The following is a 13,097-nucleotide window of genomic DNA, read 5'->3' as shown; positions in this document are numbered from 1 at the left end:
ATGTGGCAACATGCCGTCACACACTATCTCAAAATGCGATAAAGCCTGAGACGGACCACAGGTGCCTCTTTGACCACTGCAACACCCAGTAGAGGGTGCACATCAAGTTAAGGTCGGCTCAGGCTATAAAAGAGTGAGACATGCATTTAGAAATAAAGAGACGCCGCGGACATGCTCGTGTTTCTGCTGTTCACCACTCTCACAGCCACAGGTAAGAAATATCAAAGCTGTACTGTTAATAATCCACCGCTGACAAATAGTTAAAACTAAGAATTTAGATAAATTAACACAAGGTGTAATCGTGTTTAAATGGTGTGTTGATGGGTTTCCTCCGTGCCTCAGTGCTGGCTGAGTTGGAGCCTCGGTCTGACTACGAGGAGAGCGGCCCTGCAGGGAGAGTTGTGGGAGGTGATCAGGTGGCTCATCACTACTCCTGGCCTTGGCAGGTACAGTTTCACAGTAGCCAGATAGAACATGTAAAAAAAAGGTTGTGTAAGTACAAGGTCCTGAGTACAGGTAGAGCGTGGATCCAAAATACTTGTGGGGTTTGGAAAATGGGCAACACTGCATGAAGCAGATCTGTTTTTCAAAGGTTACAGGTCAACTCTTGAACTAATTCTGACAACAGAGTCCTTGTATTATCTCCAGAGGAATGAGACTAAAAAATAGTTTGTAAAAGGAAAAGTTTGCTATTTTGGGATTTGTACGTATTCACTTACTTCCTGAGAAGTTAGAGGACAAGATTGACACCAACTCTCAGATTTGCGACAGCCGACAGCTGGTTAGTTTAGCTTAGCATATACACCAAAGACAGATGGGAAACAGCTTGCCTAGCGCTGTCCGAAGGTGACAAGATCCCACATCTTACCGTTTTCATGCTTAAAGGAAAATTCCAACCCCCAAATGACCATTTGTACACCAACTTCTCACCTTGTGTGACATCGTATTCATGAAGAAACTTCTCACATGCCTCCACTGAACAACGGATCCACAAACGGAGAATATTCTTGATGATTTGAAGTCATAGGCGACAGCATTTAACAACAGAAAAATTATATCAAAACATCCATTTACAAACTCTTACATAACTTGTGCAGCACAATCAAAATCTCATTTATCCAGTCATGGGCTCATTATTTCCCAAACAGACAGCCCTGTCCAGCACCAAAATAAGAGTGAAACTTATCTGTGCTCTCTACAAAGCCGGACTCCACTGACAAAACTGTAATTTTACCACATTGATCACTGGAGCTGCTGGTCTACAGCTGCATCAATTTGTGGTTTGTCGGTGTTATTGTGTGATTTTGATTAATCCGAACTAACCATTAAAAACATCAAAGTCACACAGTAATACAAACAAACAGACTGTTTGTTTGGGGCATGCAAGATAACACAGAGTGAGTTATTGATAACAAGTGGTCATTTGGGGGGTGAAATGTTCCTCTAACGGACTGAACAAGGTGGTATTTATCATGTTTATAATGAGTAAGCCTTGGGCGACCTCTAGCTCACCTGGTAGAGTGTGCACTTCATATAGGCTGAGTCCTGTGCAGCAGCCTGGGCTCAGTTCCAACCTGTGGCTCTTTGCTGCATGTCACCATCAGTGGATACTGTGTTGCCTGATTTGGGTGGAATATGTTGATTGGTAACATTATGTTGATTGGTAATATTTCCTCTTTATGTTAATAAAAAATTTAATTTTCTCTGCATTATGTTGCCCTCCAAACATATTTTAGGGATGCATGATATTGGATTTTTTGCTGATATCCGATATGCCGATATGTAACAACTCATTTGACTACTAAGCAATAACAATATTGATATACCCACTTTTTGCCCTAACTAATTTTAGTGATCATCAAGTCTCTTCTGAGGTGGAGTTAACATCATATTATGCATGCATACTTTTATCGTGATGGCCCACCAGCAGATGGAGACATTAAATACAATACTTTTCGATGTATGTGATATTCATTCATTGTTCAAAATAAGAAAAACCACGTTGGCCGATTCATATATTTCATTTTAAAGCCAATATCGGCCGTTATTGATGATGAGCCGATATTTTCTTGTAACCCTATAAAATAATTATACAGACCTATGTTGGCTGTCTCCAGTCTTGGAGACATGCTAAGCTAAGCTAACTGGCTGCTAGCTGTAGCCTCATATTCAGCGTAGATATAAACCATACCATCTATCTCTCGGCAAGCAAGAAAAAAGCATATGTCCCAAAATATCAAATTACTGCTTTAAGAAAAAAAATCTTAAAAAGGCGATAAGGTGTTTCTAAGATATTTCTCAACTACTATTAACAATAAAGTGGTTATGCCTTTGTAACTGCATGTTACAAAATGCTTATATTTTTCAAATCTGCGCTCATATATCAGCCACTTTACTCTAATACAAGTGTGAAGCCATGGTAATGTACTCTTGCATAGCCAGACCTATCACATGCTGTGCCAGCGTTGGAGAAAGGTCTGGCTGAATTAATCTTAACTCCGCACTAAGGGAAAAAAATACTGTGGGTTGTTTGTATTTCTTTAAGCTAATCAAAATTGTCTTGGGAGGCCCTAAGCCCAGGACGCAGCCATGGCGTCCTTGAAATATAGTATCGGCACGGAACTTTCGGTGCGAGGTGAGCTCTGGCATTAAAATTGCGAAATCCCTGCAAAGAAAAAAAACACATAAAACTTAAAAGACATTTAAGAGTGTAGGTTGCTCGCTTGGAAGTTGATGTAATGACTGGGATTTTTAAAACAGTAACAGGCAGGAAGCGTGTAACTGTCTGAGACTGGCGGACAGTGACAGGCTTTATATCCACAGTCTATATCCTGTGAGCAGGACTAGTGTAAAGTTACTGTAATAATAAAGAGAATAATTTTGAGTACATCCCTGCCATGTTTTTAAGGCTGGAAGAAGTAATATTTTGTCCTGCTCCAGGTTTCTCTTCAATACTACTCTGATGGCTCCTATCACCATTTCTGTGGAGGAACGCTGATCGGTAAAGCATGGGTGCTGACGGCTGCTCACTGCGTGTTCAGGTAACACATACAGTTGATGTTATTATCCTTATATTGTTCTAAAGTAAGTAAATGTTACATGCCCACGCATACATATTTTTTGTTTTGTTTCACGGCACCTGCACAAATACGTGTTTTCTGTTTGCTCTCGTGACTTTGTTTCTCACCTGTCTTATGATGTTTTATTGTGGAAACAAAAAAACTAACCCAAGCTTGAACAGTTCCAGCTCGCTGCGTGTGGTCCTCGGTGACCTCATCCTGCACAGCACCCATCACACAGAGCAATACAGGAGTGTCAACAATATTTACATCCATCCTGATTGGAACAATAACAGCATCTCCTCTGGGTGGGTCTGTCTGTTGTTGCACTGTAGTATCTGTCTAATTCTAATAGACTGCATACAGTCAACATTTGGGGTAACACTTATTTTCTTTAAAGGGACAGTTCACCCCAGCGAACATTTTCCCTCTTACCTGTAGTGCTATTTGTCACTCTAGATTGTTTTGGTGTGAGTTGTCGATTGTTGGAGATATCAGCCATGAAGATGTATGCCGTGAAGGCACCACAAGCCACAAACCACAAGCACCACAAGCCGAGTGCCATCTAGCTCCATTATATTCGAAAGATAGTAGACATCTCTAAGGCCGATATCTCCAACACTCGGCAACTCACACTACACACAGGTTCACACTACACAATATCTTTGTCTGTTCAGACAGTCACTATGTGAAATTAGGCGACAGTGGAGTCATAAAGTTTTATGGTCGTGGCCATGACGGACTACACGCTGGTTCATGATCAACCATCCCTGGTTGTCTGTCACGGTGTGTGTAATGTCATCAAGTTATTCTTGTCCTGTTTGTATTATTATTACTATTATTTCAGTCACTATGGCTGTACTTAGTAAATGTTTTAGAAAATGAAGGGATTCTCTCAACCGAAGTTATGAGGGACTTTTAATTTTAAAAAGCTACAGGAAGTGCTGAGTTTGAATTGACGACATAATAAAGCTCCGTTTCTAATGTAGTCTGTTTCAAATGAAGGTAATACCCTCTGCAGTTGTGGTAAGTAAAATTTCCACCACTCATTTTTAATTTTATCACCTTAAATATTCCACTATGAGAAAATAATATTCCTATCAGCCTGATGCTAATGGCAGTACTCACCAGGTTGATAAATGCCTCTGCTGTTTCACGCCATCATGTAGTGTGAACCCGTCATCAGAGGAAAAATATGTATTTTTGATTTTGTGGTGAACTGTCCCTTTAACAGATTAGTTTCACACAACTTGGGCCTTTGAGTTACAGTGTTTATCATTACACTTAAAAAGGAAATTTAGATGGATTTATTAGCTGCCTTTGAGTTACATTAAGCCTGAGTGATGCCTTCTGTAGGCACCATTGTTTAAAAGTCACTGGCAACATATCTGTTCAGCATATTTCTGGTGATGCTCATTCCAATAGGACCATGTTGAGCTTTAATTAAATGATACAACTCCAGTACAAGATTTTCAAGTCCCATTCTTTGACTTTTAGTAATGACATCGCCCTGTTGCGGCTGTCTTCGGACGCCGTCTTAAACTCGTATGTGGGGCTGGTCTATCTGCCTCCTTATGGTGAGATCCTGCCCCATAACTACGCCTGCTACATCACTGGATACGGACGCACCTCCAGTGAGTCAAATGCAAATCTTCACACTCTGTATTGTCAGTATCTCACACATGCAGTCATCTCAGATGCACCGTACATGGTGTATGTCTCCCTTCTGTGTACCTTCAGCTGGTGGAAGTATGTCAAACAGAATGAGGCAGGCTTACCTTCCTGTTGTCGACCATGAGACTTGCACCAGCTTTGGCTGGTGGGGCAGCACCGTCAAGACCACTATGATCTGTGCTGGAGGAGGCGCTCAGTCAGGATGCAATGTGAGTCTGCTGATGTGAAAAATATGATAGAGTGAAGAATATATTTCTTAAACTCAATCAAACTGAGCACACTTATGATTCTAACTAGCACTGGGTAATATATATCGATATTATACCGATATTGTGATATGAGACATGATATCATCAGAGATTTTGGATATTGCGATATTCTAAGTGTTGCCTTTTCCTGTTTTTAAAGGCTGCTTCACTGTAAAGTGATGTGATTTTCTTCATCCAGACTCTCGCTGTTAAAGAAAAGTACAAAAGAAATTCCTTTAAATCATCACTTATAAACAAGTGGCAAACTCTGAGGCTGAAAAATGAAGCCAGCAGGGAGGTGCTAAAAGCTGCAGTTCCTCGAATGTCTGCTTGAGGCTGGCTCCTGAAGCCAGTCAGCCCTCACAGACCCCCATGTATTTTAACATTGCCAACCAACTTTACAGCAGAAATAAACATCGTTAGTGCTATATTGTAGGCAGCTGGACTCGCTTGAGTTTCGAGAAGACGTTTTGCCTCTCATCCAAGACGCATCTTCAGTTCTAACAGACTGGTACGGAGTCACAGTCTTTAAACTCTGTGTGGGTGTGTTAGATGGGTCCAGGTGTGAGTGGATGATAAGTGGAGTCGAAACATGCATGAAAGGTGAAACATCTTCAAGAAACTCAAGCAACTCCAGTTGCCTACGATATAGCACTAAAGGTTACCATGACCTGGATGACTGAGAATCTTCAGCAACAGAAATAAACAGCCTGGTACAAACAACAGTTTTGGTCTATAGCTAATTTCCCCCTTCATGACAACTGTACAAGGGGTGAATTTTTAAACAAGTCACCTCTTTACATTTTATTAAGGCTAAAAATTATGCATAATTAAGGGCAGGTCGCTTTGAGTGACAGGCCGTCTGCTGGTAGTGTCCTCATTCTCAGTCAGATCCACCCTTTGCTCCTCCACAGCTCCGTCCTCTTGCCTAAGTATGGTCACTTCGGGCGCGACAACACCAAGCTAGCACCAAGCTAGCAACAGCCGAATAGCTGAACTCGAGTTTTGAAACAGGAAGCCACAAATAACCGGGTGACGTCACGATAGCTTCGTCCATTATTTTTACAGTCTATGGTTATGACCCAAGAGAAGTGTGTGGCAAAACTGTATACAAACAGTAACCAGCAGTTCGTGCATAGTGTACCTTTAACAAGCTTACAGTAACTTAGAAAAAACTGTCTAGCAGTCACAGTGGAATAAATGATTACTAGCAAACTCCTCTTCAGTTTTGTAGATGCCCTTTGAGCCATTGTAAAAGTACACACACATCCACATTATCGTTAGTTTAAGGCACAACTGGAGGCTGCAATAAAGATCCCCAAACCCCCTGAATATCAGCCAATAATCCCTAAAGCTTGATGCATCAGAAGGCTATAAGTCAAAAATGCTATATTTGTGGCTATATGTCGGTGTGCATTTAACATAGTGTTTCATCCTTCAGGGTGACTTTGGCGGCCCTCTTAGCTGCAAAGTTAACAACAGGTGGTATGTACATGGGGTAGCCAGCTTTGTGTCGGCCATGGGATGCAATGCGCCCCAGAAGCCTACGGTCTTCACCCGCGTCTCCGCCTTCACCACATGGATAACCTCGGTCAGTCAAAAACACAAACAATATAAAGACTCACATGTTGTATCAACTGAATTTAAGTTTAACAGCAAGTTATTTTAGTTATTCAAGGCTAATCATCTGAAATGAATGTGCAGTTAATGATATGCAATTTTCTTCTTCCAGGTCATGAACAATCCTTGAAATGGATCATTATTTTGCAACACAAAATTCCACTTAATTGAGCTTGTTCTCCATCTGCAACCAAATTCCCAGGTCAAAATAAAACTTGCGCAACAATCAACATTTGTGTTTTGAAACTGTTTCTTACTGCCCGATGTCCTGCACATGTTCAGATAAACACCTGACGAGCTGCTTTCTTATCAGGCCTTCCAAAAACGTCACATTCACCACTTTCCCATTCAGCGCAGCATGTTAGCATCGTCAGCAGGTTCACTCTGTGACAGAAAGTGGACAAACACACAGACGAGCAGACGGTGCACTGAGGGGCTGTAGCAGGGACACAAACATACACTTTTGTTTTTTTTTTGACATAATGCAAATTTGATCTGATTCTGAGTCCTGACAGCCAGCAGTCCTGAGTAAATGCTGACATCCATTTTGCAGTGTTTCCATGTGCCTGTCCTGGTGTATCATTCCAGCTATTTTTCAAATTAAAGTTGTGTTTTCTCTTTGCTCCCATCAGAAATCGGTCAGATAAAAATCGGTCTGATTGGTGTTTCATAAACAGAAGGTCTGCGTTACCCTTTCTGCTCCCTCTCCGGTGGGTTTGTGACATTTTTTGAAGGAAACGGCTGCATTGAGCACGGAGGCACTAATTGAGGGCACACAGTGCAGCACGGTACATGCATGATAAGTCGGCCTACAGTGGGAACCGCACATATGTTGCAGCTGAGCAATGAACAGAATGGAAACAGCTGAGACAGATGGACTGACAGTTGACGTAACTAATGCACCCTGTATGTCTTTAGATCTGTTTCTCCAGTATTTCACTGAATGTTTCAATTTGACCTTGAAACACTGGAGTATCTTCCATAAATACATTTAAAGCAGGGCCTGTGGGGAGGTTAGTAACCATCATTAATGTGGATGTGTTAGTTCAAACCTCCCAGCCATACTTTTATTACAATAGGACTACTGATGCACGACTCTTTAAATTTGAATTAAGAAATGTCACACAATGTGCTCTACATACTTATTAGACGCTCTTCTGTTTCACATTGTAACATCTGCAGTTAAAGGTAAACTAGGCAGGATTTAAAAAATATATGTTAGCATTAGCTCTTTTTACATAGAGATCGTGCTATTGGGCTGCTACGTAGTCCCTTCAATCAAAAAATGGCAGCATCATTCAGCTGCAGTGTGTGTGATTATAGACTGCATGTTGGTTTCATGTAATCAAAAGAGGTGTGACATTTAACACAACAGCATCAGCCTCTAGTGTGACATAAAACATACCCATCAACAGCATTTCTAAACAACAACAACAAAGGCATAACAATCATTTACTGCCTCTGTTATATGGCGGCTGATCTCGTCCTCTGCTATAATGATAAGGAGCTCCTGAATCTTGCTGTTTTGCATTTTTGGCCACTGCTCTTGTTCGAGTTAGCCGCTAACTGCTATTAGATGCTTTTAAATTTCCCATAGGGGGTCACACACACATAACACGTCGTCAAAACGCCACGCTTTGTCCTGCCCACAGTCCCCTCCTGCCAAGTGTCCTGTTTATACAAACACAGTTTCAGCACTGATACTACCTCCTGGCACCTCTGTGCCGGCTTAAAAGCGAGACCACTATGTCCTCCTATTCAACAATTGTAACTTCCATACAGAACGGTGAGGTGGCATATATTCCCACCTTGAACAGTGTGAAAGCAGCTATTGTTTTTACCATTATCAACTTGTTTTTATTACTAGTACTGTCCTTTTTTATTGTTTTAAATCTCTTTAGGATTTTGTCATTTTACTGTATTCACTCCTTAAGTTTCTGGTTTTTAAATACTTAAATACTGCATTTTAGGTTCTAAATAAAGTTTATTATTACTATTATTATTATTAGTAGTAGTAGTAGTAGAAGTAGTAGGCTATTTTGCAGAGCCTCGGCCCTCTGCCTGTATTTTCTTTTTATTTTGCTATGTTCGGGTTCAATCCCGGTGTGGGGGAGCCCCTTTGTGCAGGGGTTGCATGTTTCGTGTCAGTCTGGGTTTTCTCTGGGTACTCCAGCTTCCTCCCACAACCCAAAGACATGCATATCAGGTTAACTGGTGACTCTAAATTGGCCATAGGTGTGAATGTGAGCATGAATAGTTGTCTGTCTCTGTGTGTCAGCCCTGTGATTGTCTGGTGACCTGTTCAGGGTGTACCCCGCCTCTCACCCAATGCCAGCTGGAATAATAACATAATTGATGCCTAAACGACTACATTTCAAACACAACTGTCTGCCTCCCGTAAACCAAGTCCTCTCTGTTTCTACCAAACACTACCAACACTGGGACACACAGAGTTAACAGCACCTCCGCCGGGCCTCATGAATACTTATAAATGCATAAGTGGAATACTGTACTGTGGCCTTGGGGTTGTTACTGTAAGCTTTCAACATTCATCTTACTCTCTATTAATCAACAAGTTGTAGCACACATCCTAATATCATTACAGTACCTCCTCCCTACACGCTCTCCTCTACCTTCTGCGTGTGAATTTATGTGCTTAATAAGACACTCATTTTCCATGACTGATGAGTCTGTAGTTCTTTAAAAGCATGATCTGAATCCACACATGACATACTGCATGTGCTCCACAACCTCATATCCTCATATAACACCTCACACTTAACATTTTGGTAACCATAGCAGCACATAGCTGTTATTTGGGTATACACCTAAATCTGGAGCATGGTTATGTCCCTGGTGCTATTTATATCAGACATTTAGAAAACTGAAGTCATACCCAAAAGCCATGTCAAGGTGGTCATTGAAGATGAAGAAATTGATAGTGCTTAGAGTATTACTGTCATACTCAAGTTTAAGTACTGTTTCCTAGAAGAAATCTTACTCAAGCAAAAGTAAGTTTACTTGAGTAAAATGTACTCAGAGAAAAGTAAAAAGCAGGTCAGTTTGAATGCTCTAAGTAAATGATGATGGTGATGATGATGATGATGATGATGATGATGATGATGATGTTAGGCCAGGGGTCAGCAACCTCTACTACCAGAGGAGCTATTTTTGGTCGAAAAACATTATTAAATCTGTCTGGAGCCACAAAATTTATTTGAGCCTTATAATAAAGTTAATGCAGTCTTATTAAGTCTAAATAAGCTTATCAACATTACTAATAGGTCTAATCAAATATGTTTTACCATTAGGTGGCTACTCTGCTGTAAGGAATTTAAGAATATTTCGGACCTTGCAGCAAAAGTAAACAAATCTGTCTGTGCACTATTAAATTAAATTAAATATTTTTCTCCTTTCCTTTCTGGATTTGGAATCCACGGCTAGCTTCACTGAGGACACTCAAGGCAAGCCACCGCTCTGTATGTGGTCTGACATATTCAGGAAGATTTTAGGAATCTGTTGCATTTCTTAGCAAACCTAATATGGATTTTATTTTCTAATTTAGCATTTGTTAACGTCACAAAGCCAAAAAGATAAATTTAATATATATTATGTGTAACAGAATGTCGTTTTTATTTACTACATGGGCCAACACAGAAGTTAGCTTCGCACTGGCTCCCTCATCAAAAAGCCTATGGGATTTTTCCATTGGATTTTTAATTTTTGCCAAAAATAAGCTCTGTGGCAAACAAACGTTTATGATACTCACACTTTCTATTCAGCAAGATTATCTTCACATATGAACACCACTTTCATGATTTTCATTACTGAACCCTAAATGCCATTGTCAGAGGTAAAAAGCTAACATGAGGCTATGAACTACGCTACAGTCACATGCTTTACATCATTACCATAACACCACTGTGAAGCCGTGTTCGGCGCGATTTGGCGTGATGGCGTTCTGTAGTCTCATTTAGTCACTTGTTAGCAACCGCCATTTTTAAGACACACAGAAGCTTCAAAGTTCACGAGTGGGGTATTTACTGACGTAATTTATGTCGTAGAAGTCTCTCGAACTTCAGACCTTATTTCAAACACCAAAAACTCATTAAAATAACACTGACTTTAAGACGATGGGGCAAGGAGAGCAAATGCTAACTCATTTCCGGGTTCAAGTACCGGTACCGTAACAGGTCGAATATTCGCGCAGCAAAATTCTAGCCTGCGGCTCGTGGAATAGGTGCTCTGCTCACAGTTTGACAGGTATTGTAACTGCTTCTAGATTTGAGCGGCTGTTGGAAGTCATGGTAGAAAGCTTCCATGACTTTTGCCCTATGCTTTTGCCCTGTAGGCAGACATTGATGTTTGTTTTGTCAGTTTACAGTTAATGGTTGCTTTAACAGTTATTACGGCCCTCGCCATTATCTGTTAAGCGGTGCACCTGCGCGATGAAATGGAACGGACAATTAGTGGATGCAGCCCACAAACACACATATTATAAGAGAAGCGTGTTTATCAACACTGTGTAGCACAAATCGCTACCTTTCTGGGCAGCACGTATTTGTTAAAATTGGCCTCATCTGTACAGTAAGTTTGTTTTTGTACTCACCTCAGTAGGGCAGCCTGTGAGCCTTATCCACCGCGAAGTGCTGCGCAATCTGCTCTAGATGTGGTTAATATATTCTCAAAGCATATTATAAGTGGTCCAGGTAGTAAAAGTAATCACTGGAAGAGCCACCACGTTAGCATTTAGCATGTTAGCTACACAATGCATGTACCTGTTGTTTGGGTGTCTTCGGGTGTGTTTGATTTGAATCACTTATATGCCAGTGGGGTGGTGCTTAGTGGTAAATTAGGGTAAATGCAACTTTTTTTAACCCATGCTTTACAACCCACATTTTTTTGCATTAACTTACTTACACACTCATATTGTTGAATCTGTTACTAAAGTGGTTTATTTTTCTAACCACTCTATTTGAGAATGTGCATTCTACTTACAGATATACACTCACCGGCCACTTTATAAGGTACACCTTAATAGTACTGGGTTGGATCCCCTTTGCATTCAGAACTGCCTTAATTCTTCGTGGCATAGATTCAACAAGGTGCTGGAAACATTCCTCAGAGATTTTGGTCCATATTGACATGATAGCATCACACAGTTGCTGCAGATTTGTCAACTGCACATCCATGATGAGAATCTCCCGTTCTACCACATCCCAAAGGTGCTCTGTTGGATTGAGATCTGGTGACTGTGGAGGCCATTGGAGTATAGTGAACTCATTGTCATGTTCAAGAAACCAGTCTAACATGATTTGAGTTTTGTGACATGGTGTGTTATCCTGCTGGAAGTAGCCATCAGAAGATGGGTACACTGTGGTCATAAAGGGATGGACACGGTCAGCAACAATACTCAGGTACGCTGTGGTGTTTAAACCATGCTCAGTTGGTACTAAGGGGCCCAAAGTGTGCCAAGAAAATATCCCCCACACCATTACACCACCAGCACCAGCCTGAACTGTTGATACAAGGCAGGATGGATCCATGCTTTCATGTTGTTTACACCAAATTCTGACCCTACCATCTGAATGTTGCAGCAGAAATCCAGACTCATCACACCAGGTAACATTTTTCCAATCTTCTATTGTCCAGTTTTGGTGAGCCTGTGTGAACTGTAGCCTCAGTTTCCTGTTGTTAGCTGACAGGAGCGGCACCTGGTGTGGTCTTCTGCTGCTGTAGCCCATCTGCTTCAAGGTTGAACGTGTTGTTGGTTCAGAGATGGTCTTCTGCAGACCTTGGTTGTAACCAGTGGTTATTTGAGTTACTGTTGCCTCTCTATCGTCTTGAACCAGTCTGGTCATTCTCCTCTGACCTCTGGCATCAGCAAGGCATTTTCACCCAGAGAACTGCTGCTCACTGGATATTTCTCTTTTAGGGACCATCCTCTGTAAACCCTAGAGATGGTTGTGTGTGAAATCCCAGTTGATCAGCAGTTTCTGAAATACTCAGACCAGCCCATCTGGCACCAACAACCATGCCACGTTCAAAGTCACTTCAATCACCTTTCTTCCTCATTCTGATGCTCAGATTGAACTTCAGCAGATCGTCTTGTCACATGGTCTTTGCAACTTACATGCTGAATCACACTCAGAGACTGCAGGCTAATCTGTGTGGAGAATAAAAATGCATCTGAGGATCGTGTGTGCTGCGCCAAGCCCCTCTCTACCCTGGGCAAGAGTTAATTTATCTTTGAAGCTAGTAAATAAGGCTTGATGTGAGCAGATAATGAAATACACAGTCCACACAATATGTGCAGTCAGAAATAGCTTTCCTAGAACATAAAAGGTTCAGTAGTGGAAAACAGAAAAAACCTACAGAATATGGCAGTCTTATACAAATAGAAAAAAAATGGATGCAGCTGCTGAGTCAGCTACTCCACCCATGAATCCCCCCGTCCCCACTGTGGTGATAACTGTGAGACAGACACAGGTGGACA

The 13,097-nt window shown here is 41.3% G+C and overlaps 1 protein-coding gene across 1 annotated transcript; it reads left to right on the top strand.

The window, feature by feature from the left end:
* Window positions 1–84: 84 nt before the first annotated feature.
* LOC117257532 (elastase-1-like) lies at window positions 85–6,831 on the top strand. The gene is made up of 8 exons (XM_033627792.2): window positions 85–211; window positions 343–446; window positions 2,941–3,041; window positions 3,242–3,367; window positions 4,557–4,693; window positions 4,800–4,942; window positions 6,423–6,572; window positions 6,714–6,831. Exons 1-8 carry the CDS (start codon window positions 172–174, stop codon window positions 6,729–6,731), a joined length of 819 nt encoding a protein of 272 aa, XP_033483683.2. The 5' UTR covers window positions 85–171; the 3' UTR covers window positions 6,732–6,831.
* Window positions 6,832–13,097: the final 6,266 nt, after the last annotated feature.

Source organism: Epinephelus lanceolatus, chromosome 1, assembly GCF_041903045.1.
Source record: "Epinephelus lanceolatus isolate andai-2023 chromosome 1, ASM4190304v1, whole genome shotgun sequence".
Lineage (NCBI taxonomy): Eukaryota > Metazoa > Chordata > Actinopteri > Perciformes > Serranidae > Epinephelus > Epinephelus lanceolatus.
Note: the sequence above shows the minus strand (reverse complement) of the source record. Positions and strands in the feature narration are given on the sequence as shown.

What these genes read in the sequence shown, in the direction of transcription:
- LOC117257532 (XM_033627792.2), top strand. Translation starts at nt 172, where the DNA reads ATGCTCGTGTTTCTGCTGTTCACCACTCTCACAGCCACAG. An exon ending in GCTGCTCACTGCGTGTTCAG is followed by an intron (nt 3,042 to 3,241) that starts GTAACACATACA and finishes AAGCTTGAACAG; the next exon opens with TTCCAGCTCGCTGCGTGTGG. An exon ending in TGGATACGGACGCACCTCCA is followed by an intron (nt 4,694 to 4,799) that starts GTGAGTCAAATG and finishes GTGTACCTTCAG; the next exon opens with CTGGTGGAAGTATGTCAAAC.